This window comes from Chenopodium album, chromosome 1 (assembly GCF_948465745.1).
Source record: "Chenopodium album chromosome 1, dcCheAlbu1.1, whole genome shotgun sequence".
NCBI lineage: Eukaryota > Viridiplantae > Streptophyta > Magnoliopsida > Caryophyllales > Amaranthaceae > Chenopodium > Chenopodium album.
Window position 1 is genome coordinate 85,953,749 of NC_137834.1, and position 21,554 is coordinate 85,975,302.

The following is a 21,554-nucleotide window of genomic DNA, read 5'->3' on the forward strand; positions in this document are numbered from 1 at the left end:
TAAGACACTTTGTGGGTTGGGCTTAGACACAAACACTGGGTTTGAACTAGAGGTGATCAAGAAAGCTTGGCCCGGTTGAAAATGGGTCTAGAAGGCTAAGGGCCTGTTCTGATTAGCTAAACTGAATTTATTGGAGCTGAACTGAAAATAAGCTGAAGAGAACAAGTCCTAACTCGGATTGGGTTGGAAGACCCGAAATCTCGAACTAATATCTTGGTCCTAAAACCCGGTATTACCTCAAGTCCTCAACCAAAAGGCTGATTTGATTGAAACACTTTGTCAAAAAATTTGACTTGACTCGAGTTTGAACCAAGTAGGGTTGTGTGTTGGATAATACTTGAATGCAACTTACAACATGACATAAAACTTTGCAAGCTTGCATCACGTGTTCCATCTAAGGACGAATATGTATAAGCACCCTTGTCCCTTCTATTTATTTTTAGATATAATTTGGTCATTTGTTATGGTTAGAAAAGTGATTAATTAAGACTAATAATGTGTGCCGACCAAATTCTATATGTCTCTAAAAATGCATTGTTATGAATATCAAAAACAATCTGATAGGTTTTTAACCTAAGTTAGGTCATGCAAAAATAGTTTAATCTCATGAGTGGTATGGTGAGGCAAACGATAGCAAAAGATGAAAAGAGAGAAGCAAATGCTTAGCTCTAGCCTCTAGTGAGGTCGGTAGAGGGCAAAATGTATGGTGTCATTTGAGGGAGTGAGAGGGCCAAGAATAACTCAAGTAAGGGACCAAGGGTGGTAAAGGTAAAAGTGGTGCAATGATGTTGGACATTTTGTAAATTAACATACAACCTTCATTTATAGTTCATCTTTTGCATACAATTTAAGGCGAATTGAGAGAGTGTTGATGTGCTACGTGAGTGTAAGAAAAGGGTAAAAAGGGATATTGTAAAAATGTGAATGAGATTATGAAAAAAATGTGAATAGATAGACAAGAGATGTTAAACGAAAATGTGTGGATATTGTGAGTAAAACAGATGCAGTAATTTTAAGTATTCGGTCTTTGATTTGATTCAATCAGTCTTGGACCAATGAATAATAAACCCTATTATAAAATATGCTCGTATTGCTACGAAGTAAACTCGACAAAATTGAATACACCTGTACCCAAATTGTATGACTTGAATCTGCATCAACCAACCAAAAATCAAATGTGTTTGAGGATTCGGAGTTACATTCATCCATTATCATACTCATAAAAAAATATAATATCTACTGTAAATATCAAAATAAAATATATAATGAGACTAATCCAATAAGATTTGATATGACTACATTAACATTTATCACTAACTTCCACCGTTCACTATTAGTTGCAACATTTTGATTTTCACGCTTGTTAACACATAATTTAAACCTTTCATATCTGATATCTCTAATTGTAGATATGTATATATTTGATACGGAGTATTATGAATATTGAGACGAAATATAACAAGATCTAACTTGATTTTATTTTGGCATACATATCAATCACCAAATGCAGTTAAATGTTAATTAGCATATAAATAGTACTAACTAGGTTAGAACCCGTGCGATACACGGTTTATATAAAACCTATTTTTAATTTGTACATTTTAAAAATAAATCGCTATTATACATGAATAATTGAATATAAATAAGATTACATACATTTTGTAATTTAAAATTTTTCATATTCATCAAAATCATGATATTATCTGTTCAACATCGTCAACTCAGTGTAGGAAGTCATTTATTAGTGTGCTATTTTAAATTGTTTCAATTCCTACGATAAATTGATATGTTTTAGTTGTAATGTAAAACCTTCTAATATTTAAATTTCAAAAATGTTAAATATTAAATAGTTGTACAAAGCAAAAAAAATGACATCATCATTGCATTTAGCAGGAATTTATTTTTATTTTTTTTTAATTTTTTTATTTTTATTAAGAGAGCGACACGTGGGTAGTGGTGACGTCAGCATCTTCTGTTTTAATAATAGTTAATAAAATAGATATGGAAACATAGCCACTAAATGAACATAACATTTTTTTTAACTCTAATGCTGTACTTGTAATAGAGTAAACAATTGGTTGTTGGTGGAGTGGTGATTGAGGCTGCAGTTGGTATAAAAAATCGTGTGTTAAATCCTCATTAACAACAATTGGAATGAGAGTGAAATCAAATTACCCAAAACTAAAACCGAAATTCAGATTAGCCCAAAGGATGAATTTAATTTGGAAAAAAAAAAGTACCCAAAACTGAAACCCAAATAGGAATTAACCCAAAGAGTAAACCGAATAAAAACATATACAAATAGAAGGGGACTGAAGGAGTAATGAGTTCGAAAATTACTCAATTGGTTAGAGCGTCCCTCCCAATTCCAAGAGTTCTCGTCGCCCGTGGCTCTCCAAACAACAACAACAACAACAACAACAACCAAAAAAAAAAAAAAAAAAAAAAAAAAATGTAGCGAGCGTGGCATACACCGCCATATTGCTAAGAGCCTAAGACAGTTTTTCAGTTCCAACGCTTTCCTTTTTCTCTCCTTCCTCGCTGTCTCTCTCTTCTTCTGAGTGTGTGTTTTGATCTTCAATCCACCACCCTTTGCTGGCGTTTACCGTTGTAATACTCCATTACTTTTTATTTATTCCCAAATTCATCACAATTTCTCATTTACCCAGATCTGTGTCATTTTTCACAGTGATTCCTTGAACCATTGCATCACTAGTTTATGCAATTTCATTTTCTGGGATTCATTGGTTTTCCAGATTTTTAAGCATTTAATCGATAATCAGAGGAATTTGTTCTTGGGGTTTTGTTACACCAAAAATCCTACATTGTGTTCAATGGGAGCTAAAATTGATGTATGATTGAAAAGCATCAAAAGGGTTTTTGTTAGATTTTTCTGGGAGATGATGTTCTGGAGGGATAGGGAGAGAGATAATAACAAGGAGCAAAATGGTGGGCCACTTTCACTTTGTGGGCAGGTTCGAGTTCTTGTAGTTGGAGATTCAGGTATTCTTTTTTCCATTTATTAATAATCAATTTATGATGTTTCATTTGTTATAATCTTCATATGATGCTTTATTTGATTATGATCTGTATATTATCTATCATAGTGGTGCAGTGATTTTGAGTGTTTGATTTGTATAGTTGCTTATATGTTAAAAATGGTGATTTGAGCTGATTATGATGATCTAGATGATGGGAATGGTGAAAATTAGAGTTTGTTGGTTTATAATTTGAGTATTTCGAATTACCGGAATGATGAATTAACTAGGGTTGGGTTGGAAATGGGGTTGTTTGGACTTGAATTATAGAAGTCTTTGATGAAGTTATGACATACTTGCTTATGCTTTATAATAATTGTATTATGTTTATGTCATTCTAATAAGTGTTGAGTGAGGTACATGAGTAATGTGTGGTCTTGTGTTTGGAAGGTTGTTTGATGATAGTGGCTTCGTTGCTCTATTAGCGCCTTCTGGGTTTGTGTTACAATTGGTTGGTCATAATTGTTTTGTTGTGTAAGTTGTAAGCTGTACAAATTCATATGAATCCAGGAATCAAATTGTTGCAATCTTTTTATCTCCTTTGCAAATCAAACAAAGCTGATGTCTCCTATTGTTTTGTAATACATGTAGTAATAATTCTATATCTGAGTAATGCTTGCACCATCTTGCCTTTAAAGCCGACTAACTTAATTTGTAGTGGCTCCAGCACTATGGCAGTGCTTAATACGAGTATATTAGTTTTTTTGTCTGATTTGAACAATTTTAATTCTAGTGCAGTAGTGTGTAGTTGTATTAATGTCTAGTGCTACTTTGCAAATTGGTTTATTTATTCTTGAATTGAAATATTTTTTTTTTCCTTTTGGGGCAGGTGTGGGAAAAACTTCTCTTGTACAATTAATTACTAAAGGTTCTACAGTCACTCGTCCTTCTCGAACAATAGGATGTTCAGTTAATGTGAAGGTTACTTCAAGTTTCCTTGTGCATTTGTTGTGCAATTTGAAACAATTACTGAGGTAGTTGCTGATGTTTTACTCTTTTTTTGCCTTCAGCACATTACTTATGGAAGCCCTAGTAGTTCCTCAAATAGCATTAAAGGTGATGCTGAAAGAGATTTTTTTGTTGAATTATGGGATATCTCAGGCCATGAGCGATATAAAGACTGTCGATCGCTTTTCTACACCCAAATTAATGGTAAGATGGTTAACTAATGCTTTTTTATTTTAGTGATGAAATATTTTCTTTAGTCGACGAGGCCATGAGAGGCAATTAGCGGCCTAGTGGTTTTATGCAAGGGTGGCTTTTAGGTTCTAATTTCTTTTATGTTTATTGTACCTGTAGCATAAATAAGTAACAAAGTTTTCCTTTACACAGTGGTTAAGACCTAAGTATTTTATTGCAAGGATATAGTTCTTGGCCTTTTGAGGCGTGGATTGCACTATTGATTTTATGAGCATTGAAGATCCTTAAATTTAAATATGTATGTAACTCTCAATATCGTTGGTGGATGATGAAATCTAAAACTTCTGTAATCACTGTCTGCCTTAAGTATGAGGAGTATACCTTCTTGAGGTTAATGTTTGTTAGGTATCAATTTGACGAATTTAGATAACCTTTTTACCTTAAATAGCTACATTTCTGTACATTACAATTAGTGAATAAATGCTCTACAACATGTACTTGTAAGTTCTTGTGCTGCAACCTAATATAGTCGAACTTCTGCTTCTGCTTAATCTATGATGCTCCCGCATGGAAATAATAGTCACATATATTATATTAATCGTATATCTGATAATGTGCATGTTATATTATTTTTCTCAAATGATAATGGTTTGTGGTTATCTTTCCCAAACTAAGGCTGAGTAATGAGGAGAGTGTTGGACTAGTCCTACTACTACAACGGGTCTTGCAGAAAAAAAGTGTCATGTCCTTAATTATGAGGAGTAGGAATTTGGGATAACATGGCTATGATTTCAAACAGAGGGCACATTTTATATACTTTTTCAAAACTTTGAAAATATGAGTTTCCTCAGTAATTCACAAGCCATGGTCTATGTAGAGAACAGTCATGTCTCATGAGCCAAGGACCATGTCATTTTCTAGATATTGAATTGAAAAAGAATTTTGGGGATAGTGTAATTGATGAGGAATGGTGAATGTAACTTGCAAAGTCCTATGTCTAATATGTTTGAGTTTAAAATTTTCAAATAATAGAAAGAATGTAAACTTAGATTGGGATTTTTGTCTGTAAAACAAATTTTATCCGAAGACTAAAAAAAGGCAATATTAAGTGGACTTCATTCTGATTGAAGTCTTACATAGTTTCTGAATCCCTTCATTGGACAACTGTTCTGAAAATAGTGATTTATTGAACCAAAACCAGTAGTACGTATTGGTATCTTCTTTCACTGTGTCAAACCTTTATATGCAGGTGTTATTTTTGTTTATGATCTTTCACAACGGAGAACAAAAACAAGTTTGCATAAGTGGGCTGCAGAAATTGCAGCAGTTGGGACTTTCTCTGCTCCAATGGGGGTTGGAGGTCCTGGCGGCCTTCCTGTCCCATACATTGTTGTCAGTAATAAAGCAGATATTGCAGCAAAAGAAGGTACTCAAGGAAGCAGTGGTAATCTTGTGGATGTGGCTCGGCAATGGGTTGAGAAGCAGGGGCTTCTTCCGCCAAGTGAGGAATTGCCACTGACTGAGAGTTTCCCAGGCAATGGAGCATTGTTAGCTGTAAGATTTGGTTTCCCTAATTTTTAGAGTTTCTAGGTCAACCTTTTTTTTATTTTTTATTTTTTTATTTTTTTTAGCTCTAATTAGAAGATTGCTTTCAATAATATCTATTTCCCTTTGTTCAACATATATTGAATTATTGACTTACTATCTTTCCAACTTTCTTAAACGAATGGCTGCCTAGTGGCTAGTATCTACTTGAAAGTTTGATAAAGAAGAATTAGTCCTTGAAAAATTAAAAACATGATCAAATTATAGTCAGCTTCTTGTCATACAATTAAACTTTGAGTTGAAGATACTAAGATCTTGGATAGGTCAAGACATTGTAATATTGTATGAGTTGTATGATTGTATCTACCTCATTTTAGCTAGAAATATTAGCATAAACTTCGTAGTGTTTAGTTTGGATAGTGAAATTTCAATGACCAAGTTGATAAAGCAGCCAATAACAATTCAGAACTTAAGATGAAAAGCCTCGAAAACTTGCTAGTGTTTATAATGACTGTTCAGTTTCTTCTTTGACATTCCCTCTTCACATTTCCTATTTTAATTCACATAGACTAGATAATCAGAACATCCTGGCTTTGCTTGATAAGTTAAATGCAATCCCAACAAAGTCTTAGTGCTTGATTTTGTGGAACAAGGGTCTGCCTCCATGTAGTTATCAGACTTATCACTGGATTAGTCTCCACACATATCCTTAATTATATTTTTGGTTGTCTGGCTCCATGGCTGCCTTCATTATTTTAATCATTTCTTATTTTTTATATTTTTTGGAGGGGATGATGAGGTGTTGGGGGGGGGGGGGGGGGTTGCCTTTCAGGTTCTCATTTTTAGTTGAGTGGTTTGTAAGTGTTATCGTAACTTTCTGATCCTCTTGTAGTCTAGTTACGGAGTATTTCAGACATAGAGAGCTTTCTTGGGGGGAGGGGTGTAGTTGTCATCCCTCTTTTATGGAAACTAATATTAAATAAAGTACTGAAATTCCATTTAAAATCATAAAGAGTTATTATCCCATGGTGCAGGTAAATTTGATGGGCTATTTAGGGGTTTGCAAGTTCTTGTTTTTGGTTTAGGTGATGTAGTGATTTAACTGCTGAATTGGTATAAGCTGTTTTATTATTATTATTATTATTATTATTTTTTTTTTTTTTTTTGTGTGTGTGTGTCTTTTGTGGGTTCCATTACAAATTTGCAATCCTTAATTGTAGTAGCAGAACTAACTGATCTGTGCAAAAGGTACTCTCCATTCTACTGAACTTGTATCACGTTTGCTAGACTGTCAATCTTTTGCTAATCTTTTATTGTATTTGTGACTTTGTTAGGTTACTATTGTAATCAGTGAATAAGTTCTGATATTTTGGCATGATCTGTTAGAAGAAGTTGAAATTACTGAACTTCTTTGCTTTACCTTCCTGTGACTTCCCATAAGTTGATTACATATTGAAATACATTTTATTATTTGTGCAGGCTGCCAAAGAAGCAAGGTTTGATAAAGAAGCTGTGACGAAGTTCTTCCGCATGGTTTGTCTCTTAGTTCTGTAGGCTTTCTGGAGATTATACTCACTTCTCCCATATCTGGACTGGACACTGTTGCTTACGCTGTCAAACATTTGTTTCTACAGTTGATAAGAAGGAGATATTTTTCAGATCAATTACCCCCATCAAATCCATGGTCAATTTCACCAATTCAGAGATCATTTCAATCATCTGATGAAATAACAAGTAGCAACGATCAATCCGTAAGCCGTACAAGGTATTTTTTAGTCATCCTGCTTTATGTATCATTTTCTGTAATTTGTCTGACAGACTTGAATCAAGCTGTTTCTATTTTTACTGTTGCTTTCTTTGGACATGTGATCAGTGCAATAGTGATTTATTTTATTTTATTTTATTTTTTTGGCTATGCTCTAAATTTAAAAACGCCCTCTGTTTTTTAAAAGTAAAAATTTGTACAAAAGTTGATATTTTGTGATTATACCCGGGACAAATCCAATAATATCTTATACGAAGTACAAAAGTATGTCATGTGATTTTTCAAAAATATTTCTAGAAAAATTGTCTGAAAAGATGCGATTTTTTAGTGCAAAAGTTAAAATGGAACAATTAAAAAATTTGGAGAGAGTTTAATTACCCAAGCAGCGAAGATTCTAAACTATCTAGCCTATTTGGACACATTCTAATTCTATTCCTTACATATTTCACTTGATTTTGACTAAGAATAAACCTTCATCTCTAAAGGCCAATGGAAACTGTAGAGGCTGTATTTCAGGCTATTAATGTGTTCATTACAAAGTGCAATAATGACATAGGATACCTAATAAAGTACAAAAATCTAATGACATTTTACTTATGTTCATTTGACTTTTAAGAAGTTGATGTTATAAGACATAGGATACCTTATATAGTGCAAAAATCTAATCAAGCATGTGCAAGGTGTGTGACCTTAAAAGTGGAATTTCCTTTACCCAGAATACAAGGAGTTTTTGTTGATTTTTAACATGTAACCTATAAAATTGTTTCGATCTTCAGTCAGTAGAATTGTAGAAGTGCCCACAGTTGGTTAACAAAACTGAAGTACAAAGTAGATTAGCACTCATGACCAAAAATCTTGACATTCATTTATTAGGCCACCATATAAATGGACAAACCATACTTTTGGACTATGAAAGATTGCCTTGTTTTCCTTTTTGGGCCATTCCTAAAAGATTGTCCTGTTTCATTTTGAGCAAACCTAATGTGGCTTTTATCTATTTTTTTTTTTTTTCAAAGAAATGAGGCAGTAATAGCAAAGATGCCCTCTATGAAAATGAAGTTTGGGAGAGGGTAGGTGTGCCACAGCTTTGTTGAAGGATATTGTAGTAAATTCATGTTTAATTCTTCAATGTAAGGAGGTGGAACAATGTGATTTTTGTTGATGAAATATAATCGTTGGAGGTAAATCCCCCTCTTGCTTGAATTTCATCAATTGTAAATTGATATTGGATGAGAGTTAGATACACATTTCCAACTTGTTGCAGAAGCTATTATTAATGAAGCATTTCATATAACTTTGATTTACTCCTTACAGTCAGAAAGTTGGATACAATTTTGATGGTTTATGGAAAATTGACAATCTAATATACAATTGCTAACTTGTTGCCGTAGCTATGTTTAATGAATGAAGCATTTCATATAACAAAGATTTAATCCTTGCAGCCAGAAAATTGGATAATATTTTGGTGGTTTCAAGAAAAACGACAATATTTACTTGAACAGAGGATTTTATATTAGATAGATTTTTTATGCTGAAGCTTGAACTTGTTTGGCATTTGTTCTATGTAGTGTTTGTGTTGACCAGATCCAATGTAGAGTAACTTGTTTCTTCTTGCAGTTTAAGCGGGGATCCTTACAAGTACAATGTGCTTCCTCCCTTGCCCGCTCAACACAACCTTACTCCTCCACCCACGCTCTATCCTCAGCGGCCAATGTTGACCCCGGAAGTCAATCATGTGCCGCGGTATAATTTGGCCAGTGCTTCAGAGCTCAGTTATACTAAAACAAAACGTACGGATATTAATGTTTGAAGAATATATACGTTTTATAGTCAATAGTTTGGTAACCATATTGTGATTTTTTTATATTTAAAAAAAACTGATGTCATGTGCTTTATTTTTTCTACAAGTTCCTTGTTGAACTGGCCAATTATTTATTTTTGGAAGTTTTGGCCTCCTCTCAGCTTGTAATATTGCTACCAATAATCAAGTGTATAATTCAATTATCAGTTTGCTGAATAGAGTAACATGGTTTTTGCTATTTGAACAAGTGAACATTCCCCCTCTCCCACCCCCGAAAAAAAAAAATTCCTAATGTGAATAACATATGTTTTGAAGGTAAACTCATTCCTACCTCAGAAGAACCGTGATAGTCAGCAGCCTGTGAAACGGGATGAAGAGTCAAGCCTGGGAATTACTCCTGGAATTTGAGGTATGCTCTTATCGAGCCACACCACTCCCTCTCATGTGGATTTCATAAACGCAAAATATCACAAAGTATATTTGCAATTATGCATGGGAGATTTCAGTAGGTCTTCTAGGACCTAGAAAGACCATATCTTAACATGTTCGCGCATGAGATGATGAGATTCTATAGGGTGCAGGACAGAATTCCTAGGCTAACCTTCCGTGTATAGCAAAGGGGTTCAGGCCTGGGGGCAGAGCTTGAGGTTCTATATCAGAGGGGTACTAAGGATTTTTCTTTAGTCTCATAAATATAATACACATAGTCACATACTCCTTCCATCCCAAAATGATAGTCACAAATACTGTGATTGTCACCCCAAACAATCTGGATCTTTGATCCTGAACCCCTTCGCATTAAAGCCTTTTAAACCTCATAGTACTAACTGACTTTTTGTCAATCCATAAAATATCACTATCTGCCACTTGATTGCCGCAATCTTTGGCATCTTCCTTCTGTTCTCGCTATTTCCAAGCATTTACCGTGTACTACGGCAGTGCTGGTTTTCAGCATTTACTTCATTCAATCCGCGCCTCTGTCGTCTGCTCAAAGCAACAGGAAAGAGAAAGTCAATACAGTTTTGTCAAGTGCACTTAGTTTAACCAAAGATAACAATAGCTGCAATCTGTCAAGCCTTAGACAGTCAGAAATATCGCAGCTTGCGATTTTATTAACTTTGAATTTTTAGAGGATGCACATGGTACGTATTTCAACCATTTCAGATTGACTGAATTGCCTTAAGACCATGGAAGAAACTATATTGTTTCTCTACTAGGAGTACTATACTACTGCTTCATCAGATCAGATTACAGATAATGTTGATTATACAAAGAAATATTATATTTTCGAGTAATCTTGTCTAGACGGGTATATATAGAGATGCATACTTGTTCTTCTTTTAGTAGTAAACCCTCACTGAATTATCTCCAACAATGGAAACCCTTAAGAAAAATTATCCAACATCAGTTACCCCAATTTTCATCATAATATTGGGTTTAAACAGTATATTCTGTCCTCTACTGGTAGAATCCTGTAATCCTATAGATGAAGAGGCATTGCTTCAATTCAAGAGTGGGATACAGTTTGACTGGTTCCAAAGACTAGGCACATGGGTCTCTACGACTGACTGTTGCACAGCATGGGAAGGAGTGATTTGTGATCCTGACACCGGGAGAGTAACTCGAGTCAGCCGAGTTGGCTTTGTGGATAGTGATTTTGGTGTCGATGGCGATTTTGGTGTAATAGGTACACTTTCCCCTTTCCTTGGCAACCTTACCTATCTTCAAAGCCTTTACCTATATGCTCTAGCTGGGTTAAGTGGTCCAATCCCTCCTGAACTAGGGAAGTTGTCTCATTTAACTCATCTTTCACTAACCTACAACAGGCTAAATGGTTCAATACCCGAATCACTTGGTAATCTTCATAAGCTAGAGTCTCTCAATCTTGGTAATAATAGCCTCTCTGGCACTATACCTTGCTCTCTTTTTCAATCCTTGAAGTCTCTCTCGACTTTGGAGCTAGAGGGGAATCAGTTAACTGGCTCGATACCATCTTCGATTTCAAATCTGGTTTCACTTAACCGGCTTTATCTTAATAAAAATTTTCTTTCTGGTAGGATTCCACTTAGTATTGGCAAACTAAAGAACCTCACCTATATAGATGTATCAAATAATTACATCACTGCTAGTATACCAGATTCCATAGGTAACCTCTCCAAATTACAATCATTATTCCTCAACCATAACAACCTTACTGAACCCATACCGAATTCTGTAGGTAAACTCTCCCAACTGCAGGATTTATATCTGAACCATAATGAAATTACTGGAATCATACCTTATTCTTCAGGTGAACTTTGCCATCTAAAGAACTTATACCTTGACCATAATAACCTCACTGGACCCATACCAACTTCTGTAGGTAAGCTCTCCCAATTACAGAATTTATACCTGGACCATAACAAGATTACTGGTATCATACCAAGATCTTTAGGTAAACTCTCCCAGTTGCAGAATCTTTACCTCGACCATAATAGACTCACTGGATCTATTCCTTCTTCCATAGGTGGCCTTGTTTCCTTACAGTTCATGAATTTCGGTCACAATAATCTGATGGGTGTGTTACCCTATTCCATAGGTAATCTTACCCGAATTCAGAGCATTGTCTTAGAGAACAATATGATTACAGGGAAGCTGCCACCAACTATGGGGCATCTAACTGCATTGTCTGATGTCTTGTTTTCAAATAACCAGTTTATCGGTCAAATCCCTTCGAGTTTTGCCAACCTCAGCCTCTATACATTGCAATTGTCTAACAATCAGCTCATTGGTCCACTTCCTCCTGAACTTGCTAATGGAAGCATATACAACCTTGATTTGTCCTACAATCCACTTGGGTTGGAGAAAATACCTTCTTGGATTTTCAAGCTAAAGTTGAATAATCTGACATTAGCTGGGACAGGGATCAAAGGGAACTTGCCACAATCAGTATCTTCCTTCCAGTATATATCTTACCTTGATTTATCGAGTAATCAGATCACAGGGATGCTGCCTTCATGGATGGGAAATATGGGTTATCTAAGCTCCCTCAACTTGTCTAATAATAGATTTTACTCCACAATTCCTGTGGAATTCATTAACCTTCATCAACTCACAGTACTTGATCTTCACTCAAACAACTTTTCTGGTTCCTTGGGAATAGTTTTTAACAAAGAAGGGTGGGAGTACACTTCCATTGATGTGTCAAGCAATAGGTTCACAGGTCCACTCGATGAGAACTTAGGTACCAAGCCAGTAATGGCACGCATATCTTCCCTGGTACTGTCGAAGAATCCACTGGGAGGAACCATACCAAAATCGATAGGAAACCTGACGCAACTGCAAGTATTAGAGATGATGAATAATAGACTATCAGGAAGAATTCCACCCGAACTTGGGAAAGCCAAGGAGTTGATGACGCTTTTGCTATCAAGGAATAGGTTGACCGGAAGTATTCCAAAGGAGGTGTTGAATTTGGAGAAGCTGCAATTGTTTGATGTCTCAAGGAATCAACTCAGTGGAAGTATACCTCCTCATAACTCTAGCATTCCTGCCTCTGCATTTTCGCGAAATCTTGGCCTATGCGATGCTCCATTACCCCCTTGTAATCGTTTATAGTTGTAGTATCATATACACTCTGCTTATCAGAGTAGTTATATTATTTTACTGTTATATAGCGAAAGATGGTTTGCTTAAAGGAAATGGAAGTATATGTTAGCCTGTTGCACCTTTCGCAAGAATCAATTGTATCCCTTTTTACTACTAAGTAATTTTATTATCTAAACTTAACCTGTTTAGCTTGAGGCCTCTTTTCATTTAGACTTATTTTTCTAAATTTCAATTCAGTTTAGTTCACTTCATCAGCTCTATTGAACTTCCACTTGAAACCTGAAATCTTGGTTCTGGGTTTTACTTACAGCTTGCTTTTGTATTGTGTTGAGAAAAGACTAGTTATGAAGTCAACAGTAGTTTTGCTTAATAGTACCATTACTATGGTTTGATTATCCAAATTAAAACACAACTGGACTTAGTTTATTCCAAAATACGTTTCATTTCATCCATGTATAATATATCTTCATATATTGCAGCTTGCTATTTCACTACAAAAATTTGGCCTTTTAGCAACAGGTGAAATCCGTTGCTAATTGCTAAAAATCAGTCGCTGGACATAGTTAGCTACGGATTTATCAACGGAATCACTCCGTTGGTAAAAACCTTGTCGCTAAATGAATTTAGAGACGGAAAAAAAAATCCGTCGCTGGACTTAGCAACAGAAAAAAAAATCCGTCGCTGGATTTAGCAACGGAAAAAATAAAGTCGAACCCGTGACCTCAATGTCAAATATTGAAACTCTTACCAACTATACCAAATATTATCTGTTTACTTTTACGCACATAATTGATAATAAATGAAAGAAATATTAGAGACGGAATTTAAAATCCATCTCTAGTTTAGAAACGGAATTTAAAATCCGTCTCTAATTTAGAAACGGATTTTCAAATCCGTCCCTAATTTAGAGACGGATTTAAAAATCAGTTTCCAATTTAGAGACGGATTGAAAATCCGTTTCTAGTTTAGAGATGAATTTAACTTACATAATTCGTCTCTAATGTAATATTTTAAATAATTAGTTTCAAAAATTATCTAGAGACGGAATAAAAAAACCGTTAGCTCATATTAGCAACGGAAAAAAAAATTCGTTGCTAACTTAGCAACGGAAAAAAATCCGTCTCTAAATTTAGCAACGGAAAAAAATCCGTTGCTAGATTCATCAACGGAAAAAAAATCCGTTGCTAATTTATACAAAATCCTCCTCCTTTTCCTCAGGTTTCGGAGTAGCAAGAACATAAGCCACCCCAACTGTAGTCAAGAAGAAATGCATCTTCCTCTGCCACCTTCGGAAATCAACACCCTCGAATTTGTCCAACTTTTGAATGTTGGCCATCAATTCCTTAACATTTGCCATCTTTGTCAATTTATACTTTTGGATTGTTGGGGAATTTGAGTGTAAACAAGGGTCACAAAAATAGCAAACAAATTAGAACGGAAAACTTCGAGGCGTGAACGGAATCACTTTCCCAAAAGTATAATTCCGACCCTATACTACAACCGGGTTTCACGGAAAGTTACTTAGGAGATACAACGAAGAAACAATTGCAATCACAAGTAGGATGATTACAATTCAATGTAAATAAGCCTTTGGATTTATGATGATGATAATAAGTTGCAAAGAGGTTTCAAGAAAAATAAACTTTTGATTTTTCTCAAGTATATTCAACATATGTTCTTAGCACATATATATATATATATTAAAGCATAATCTTTGCCAACAACCACGAAAATAACTGACATCCTTCAAGCAAAACTGACGAAACCGTCAGTTTAACCTTCCTCTCTGACACGCGCCCGATCGGGCCTGCTGCCGCCCGATCGGGCCTGCTGCCGCCCGATCGGGCGGAAATCGACGTCAAATCCAGGCATCTTCTCGCGCCCGATCGGGCGGTGGTGGCCCGATCGGGCGGCTGCCCCAAACTCCAGAAGTCCATTCTCGCGCCCGATAGGGCGACGACTGCCAGATCGGGCGGCGAAAATTACAATTTCCAGACTACCCTTGCGCCCGATCGGGCGAGCACCACCACGATCGGGCGTCTGACCGGGCGATGTACAGGGGCAGCAAACCAGAGTTTTGAGTTGTTCTTTATCAACCTTTAATCAAGGTTAATTGCTTTAATATTCTTTATTAATTATACACAACACCTTTGCCTAAGTAATATAATTAATTAACATGAATTATGTCTCCAATTCTCAAAATTATTCAACAATCCTCCCCCATTTTGAGAATTAAACTAGATACATTGCAAAAACATCATCATCACAAAACGATCTTATGCATAAATGAAAGTGTACATAGACTTGAACTCCCACTTAGTGCAATATACAATTCAAGAATCCATATCGATTTGGTATCGTAAAACGTTTGAACCAAAAACAACACATTTGGAAACTCGAAGATATTACACACACAAGATTAATTACTTAAATACATATTAGCTTGACACTAAAAGCCATGTGTCCATATCTATTCATAAGTACATCAAAGCTACACCCCTAATAGCTTCTTGAAGCGGCTAAACCTCGTACTTATATAGGTAGAGTTCCAACATGCTCCTGTGACAGAGCACTTTTATCAGGAATTCTATTAAGTTTAAAACAACCTCTTTTCATCACAGAAAAACCGGAACTTTACCTTAGATGAATAAACAAGTTCCCAATCATCAATTAAGAGAATTAATCTCATTGAACTTAAGACCCAACGTCTTATTGGGCGTTAAGTTGAGATTCTCCTAATTGTGATTATTTAGGGTTCCAATCCTAAACCGATTGCCATCCTACTGTTAACATCTCTAGCCAATGCCTTTGTAAAACAATCGGCGAGATTAAGATCCGTTCGAACATAATCAATAGTGATCACACTATCCTTGATAAGTCCTTGGATGTAACTGTGCCGTACTCCAATGTGCCTTGACTTACCATTATAAACTTGGCTATAAGCCCTTGCCAAGGTAGCATTGTTATCACAATGTATCACTATTGGTGATATCGGTTTTGGCAACAAAGGAATCTCAAACATGAGATCCTTCAACCATTCGGCTTCTTTACCAGCCGAATGCAAAGCAATGAACTCCGATGTCATTGTGGAGTCCGCAATGCAAGTTTGTTTCTTTGAAGCCCATGAAATGACACCTCCCCCATATCGGAAAACCCATCCACTTGTGGAGGAATGATCTTTGTTAGAGATCCAACTTGCATCCGAATACCCTTCTACAAGCGAAGGGTATCCACTATACGAAAAACCAAATTCCTTGGTTTTCTTCAAGTACTTCAACAAGCGTCAAACTGCTTGCCAATGTTGCATACTAGGCTTGCCAGTGTACCTGCTCAGTTGACCAACTGCATAAGCAATATCAGGTCTAGTACTTGTCATGGCATACATCAAACAACCTATTACTTTAGCATATTCAAGTTGTGAAACCGCATAACCTTCATTAGGTATCAACTTTATGCTAGGATCCATAGGTGTGAATAAAAGAGAAGTAGTGTCTTCACTCACATTGAATTTCTTGAGCACTTTCTCAATGTAATGAGATTGTGACAAGTTCAACTTTTTTTTTTCTCTCTTTATCCTTATGCCCAAGATGACATCCGCTTCCCCCATGTCTTTCATGGAAAACTTTGAACTAAGGAATGACTTTGTCTTTTCAACTTGTGACAAATCAGTTCCAAAGATCAACATGTCATCTACATATAGACAAATTATGACACCTTGACCGTTGTCATCAAATTTGCTATAAATACACTTGTCTGAATTGTTCAACTTAAAACCATTAGACAACACAACCTCATCAAATTTTTGATGCCATTGCTTAGGTGCTTGCTTTAGCCCATACAAAGACTTAATCAACTTGCAAACCTTTTCTTCCTGACCTTCCACAATAAACCCTTCCGGTTGTCGCATGTAAACTTCTTCCTCTAGATCTCCATTCAAGAATGCTGTCTTGACATCCATTTGATGGATCACAAGATTGTGGATAGCCGCTAGTGCTATCAACAATCTTATAGTTGAGATTCTAGCAACAGGTGCATATGTATCGAAATAATCGATACCAGGTTTTTGTGTAAAACCTTGTGCCACTAACCGGGCTTTGAACTTTTCAACCGTTCCATCAATCCTCAATTTTCTTTTGAAGATCCATTTGCACCCAATTGGTTTACATTTTGGTGGTAAAGTAGCTAAAACCCAAGTATTGTTTCCCATGATGGATTCCATCTCATCATTAATAGCTTCCTTCCAAAATGGAGCATCACGAGACCTCATGGCCTCATAATAGGTCAAAGGATCATCTTCCACATTAAAAATGTATGGAAATTGTGTTGAAACAGATTCCCTTGATCCTTCAACTAAGTACACATGAAAGTCCGGGCCAAAAGATTTTTCTTTCCTTGCCCTCTTACTTCTCCTAGGTTGTGATGATGATGTAGATGCCTTCTCTAAATGAGTTTGGTCATCCATCTCTTGATCAATGACAATTTGATCAATACTTTGAGCATTGGCACTTGGAGTTATATCCTTTGGTATAGGAATTGAAGAAAATCGATTTTCATCAAACAATGCATCCCTTGACCCAATGGTGGTGTGAACCGACCAAAAGTCATTTTGTTCTATTACATAGAACCTATAGGATTTGCTATGATCCGCATATCCTATAAAAATGCATTCAACTCCTCTTTCACCTAACTTTTTACGTTTAGGTTCTGACACTTTTACAATTGCCCTACAACCCCAAACTTTAAGATGACTCAAGTTTGGTTTTCTTTTATACCAAAGCTCATATGGGGTTACATCTTTCCCTTTCATGGGAACACGATTTAACACGTAACAAGCCGTTAAAACGGCTTCACCCCAAAATCCATCACTTAAACCTGAATATGACAACATAGAATTTACCATTTCTTCTAGTGTCCTATTCTTCCTTTCCGCTACACCATTTTGTTGTGGTGTATATGCTGCGGTAGTTTCATGTACTAAACCTAAAGATTGGAAATAACTTGGGTCATAGTATTCACCTCCTTTATCAGTTCTTAGCTTTTTAATCTTTTCATTGGTTTGCAATTCTACTTCACTTTTGTAAATTTTAAATTTATCAAGGGCTTCATCTTTAGAGAATAACAAATAAATGTAACAAAACCTTGAATAATCATCAATAAAAGTTACCAAATATTTCTTATTCCCTAAAGAAGGTGTGTTGTGAAAATCACACAAGTCACTATGCACTAATTCAAGCAATGAATTATTTTTCTCAACAACTTGAGGAAATGATTTCCTTGTGATTTTGGTAAACATGCATGTTCTACACTTCTCTATTCTTGGATCAAACACATGTATCATATCATGCTTTGACATAAAATATAACTTTTTATAATTAACATGACCAAGTCGCAAATGCCATAGAGAAGAATTATCATTAACAACATACACAACATCATTCAAAGTATTTGAAATACTTAATTTAAACATACCATTACACAAATAACCAAGTCCTACAAATTGACCTCCTTTAGACAAAATAAATTTATCTGACTCAAACACCATCTTAAAACCTAATCGATTCAAGATTGCACTGGATACAAGATTCCTCCTAAGTTCGGGAGAATACAACACATCTCTTAAAATAAGAGATTTTCCCGAACTAAAGACTAGCTCCACTTGTCCTTTGCCAAGCACCTTAGCTGTAGAGTCATTGCCCATATAGAGAATTTCTCCATCATCAACCTCCAAGAAGGTCTTGAACAATGATCTACATTGCACACATGCCTCGATGCTCCCGAACCGATATACCACGAACAAAAACTTATAATATTCTTTATTAATTATACACAACACCTTTGCCTAAGTAATATAATTAATTAACATGAATTATGTCTCCAATTCTCAAAATTATTCAACAATTTTCAGGTTCAATACCATCTTCGATTTCTAATCTGGTTTCACTTGACAAGATTTATCTTACAAGAAATAATCTCTCTGGTTCGATCCCACTCGATATTCGTACACTAAAAAACCTTACCTACATAGATTTGTCATACAACCGTATAACCGGAAGCATACCAGATTCCATAGGTAGTAAACTCTTCAAATTACAAGCATTATTTCTCAACCACAACAAACTCACTGGACCCATACCAAATTCTATAGTTGAACTCCCTGAGTTGCAGGATTTACATTTGGACCATAACAGGATTACTGGAATTATACCAAAATCTGTAGGTAAACTCTCTGTGTTGCAAGATTTACATCTGGACCATAACCAAATTGCTGGAATCATACCAAAATCTGTAGGTCTACTCTCCAAATTGCGGAATATATACCTTGACCATAATAAACTCACAGGACCTATTCCTTCTTCCATATGTGACCTTATTTCATTAGAGGTTTTAAATTTCAGTTACAATAAATTGACCGGTATGTTACCTTATTGCATAGGCAATCTTACCAAGATTCAAAGAATTGTGTTAGAGAACAATATGATTACAGGAAAGTTGCCACCAACTATGGGCTATCTAACTGCATTGTATGATATCTTGTTCTCTAATAACCGGTTTTTTGGTCGTATACCTCCAAGTTTTGGCTATCTCAGACTCAATTCTTTGCAACTGTCTAACAATCATCTCATTGGTCCACTACCTCCTCAGCTTGCTAACACAACATTTTTTCAATTATACAGCAATCTCGATTTATCTTATAATCCACTAGGGTTAAAGAAAATACCAGATTGGTTGTTTCACTATTATAACTTAGATAATCTTAGATTAGCTGGGACAGGGATCAAAGGGGAGTTGCCACAATCAATTTCTACCCCCATATATCTTAGTCACCTCGATTTATCAGGTAACGAAATCACAGGGGAGTTGCCATCATGGATAGGGAATATGAATTTTCTAGAGTATCTTAACTTATCCAGTAACAGATTTTACTCCACAATTCCGAAGGAGGTCACAAATCTTCCTATCCTCTCGAACCTTGATCTTCACTCAAACAACTTCTCTGGTTATTTAGGAGAAATTTTTAATAGAGCAGACAAATACTTCTACCTCGACGTGTCTAGCAATATGTTTACAGGTCCGCTTGATGAAGACATAGGTAATAAGCCGGCAATTGCTCGCATACTTTCCTTGAAACTGTCAAAGAACCCTCTAGGAGGAAACATACCAAAATCGTTTGGGAACCTGATAAGCCTGGAAGTGTTAGAGATGTCAAGTAATAGACTTTCAGGAAGTATTCCGAAGGAGGTTTTGAATTTGGAGTTCTTGCAAGTGTTTAATGTCTCAAATAATCGACTGAGTGGAAGAATACCTCCCCATAACACAAGCTTTCCGGCTTCTGCATTTTCGGGTAATCCTGGCCTGTGTGGTGCTCCGCTCCCTCCTTGTTAATGTTTGTTCTTGTAGTAGTATTATGAATAAATACCTCCCCACAGCACAAGTATGTACTCCTGCTAGCTTCTGCATTTTCTCGTAATCTTAGCACTGCCCAGCTCCCTCCTTGTAAGCGTTTGTATTTGTAGTAGTGTGTAACTGTGTATGTTAATTGTTATGTACACCCTCTTTTATCAAATTTCCATTTCAGACTTGAAGCTTTTCTGAATTTCCAATAGTTGTGTATAAGGCCGAAGGAAAGGAGATAAAATAAATAAAACATGAGCTTGATCAATTGTTTGTCAAGAGTAGGAAACTGTTGGCTGTTGATTTTCTTTCATGGATAGAAATCCCAAATGTAAGCCTGTTACTCCTTTCACCAAAATCAAGTGTATCCCTTTTTATTATGTTTGTCATTTAAAATCAACCAGTTTAACTCGAGGCTCTGTTCATTTGGACTTGTTTTCCGGAATTTCAACTCAATTTAGTTCACTTTAGCTCCATTCAGTTCCTTATTGCTAGAATGTTACGAAGTATATCACAATCTGCCCATTTGATTACCGCAATTTCTGAATTTTGGCATCTGCCTATAATCGAACGTAACCTAGACGCTTTACAATTGAACTTCCACTTGAAACCCGAAATCATGGTTCAGTGTTTGACTAACAACTTGTTTTTGCATTGTGTTGCGAGAAGACTAGTTATGAGGTCAACAATACTTTTGCTTGGTGGTTTATTTATTCAATTTAAACACAACTGCACTTAGTTTATCTGAAGATAATACTCCGTATAACGCTACAGTCTGTCTTGCACTCGTGCCTTATCAAAAGAAAATGTGATCAATTTGTGCATATGTTTAGATTCATAAACATCAGACATGTATAAAATCTATATATATTGCAGCTTGCTATTTGACTGAATTTTAAACTAGAAAATGCACATGTTCATGTATTCTAAATTTCTAATAGCTTCCTATCTCAGGACTACCGTAAGAGTCAGCAGCCCCGATGGAGGAGGGATGAGGATTCGAACGTGGGAACTGGGAAATACTCCTGGAATTCGAGGTAAGTTCCAACTTAACTCTCATGGAATTCGAGGTATGCATATAATTTATGTTCGTTAACCTAATGAATATAATCTGCCACTTGATTGCCGTAGTTTTACTGCATCAGCTCTCTGCTCTTCCTAGCATTTACCTTGTGCTGCGGCACTGCTAGTATTTCAAGTTGACTTCAATTGGTGCCTTGAGTCTCTGCTTAAAGCTAAAGAAAGAGAAAGTCGTGGAGCATTTTGTTTTATAATACCACTATGT

General features: G+C 35.8%; 1 protein-coding gene across 1 annotated transcript; it reads left to right on the top strand.

Annotated features, from left to right (window-relative positions):
* Positions 1–2,502: 2,502 nt before the first annotated feature.
* Positions 2,503–9,527, top strand: LOC145624389 (small GTPase LIP1-like). The gene is made up of 7 exons (XM_081677419.1): positions 2,503–3,003; positions 3,868–3,959; positions 4,049–4,190; positions 5,428–5,732; positions 7,203–7,256; positions 7,358–7,488; positions 9,106–9,527. Exons 1-7 carry the CDS (start codon positions 2,901–2,903, stop codon positions 9,296–9,298), a joined length of 1,020 nt encoding a protein of 339 aa, XP_081533545.1. The 5' UTR covers positions 2,503–2,900; the 3' UTR covers positions 9,299–9,527.
* The last annotated feature ends 12,027 nt before the right edge of the window (positions 9,528–21,554 follow it).

Coding starts and splice junctions, on each gene's coding strand:
- LOC145624389 (XM_081677419.1), top strand. CDS start 2,901: ATGATGTTCTGGAGGGATAGGGAGAGAGATAATAACAAGGAGCAAAAT. Junction 3,004..3,867: donor TCTTGTAGTTGGAGATTCAG/GTATTCTTTTTT, acceptor CTTTTGGGGCAG/GTGTGGGAAAAACTTCTCTT. Junction 7,489..9,105: donor CAATCCGTAAGCCGTACAAG/GTATTTTTTAGT, acceptor TTCTTCTTGCAG/TTTAAGCGGGGATCCTTACA.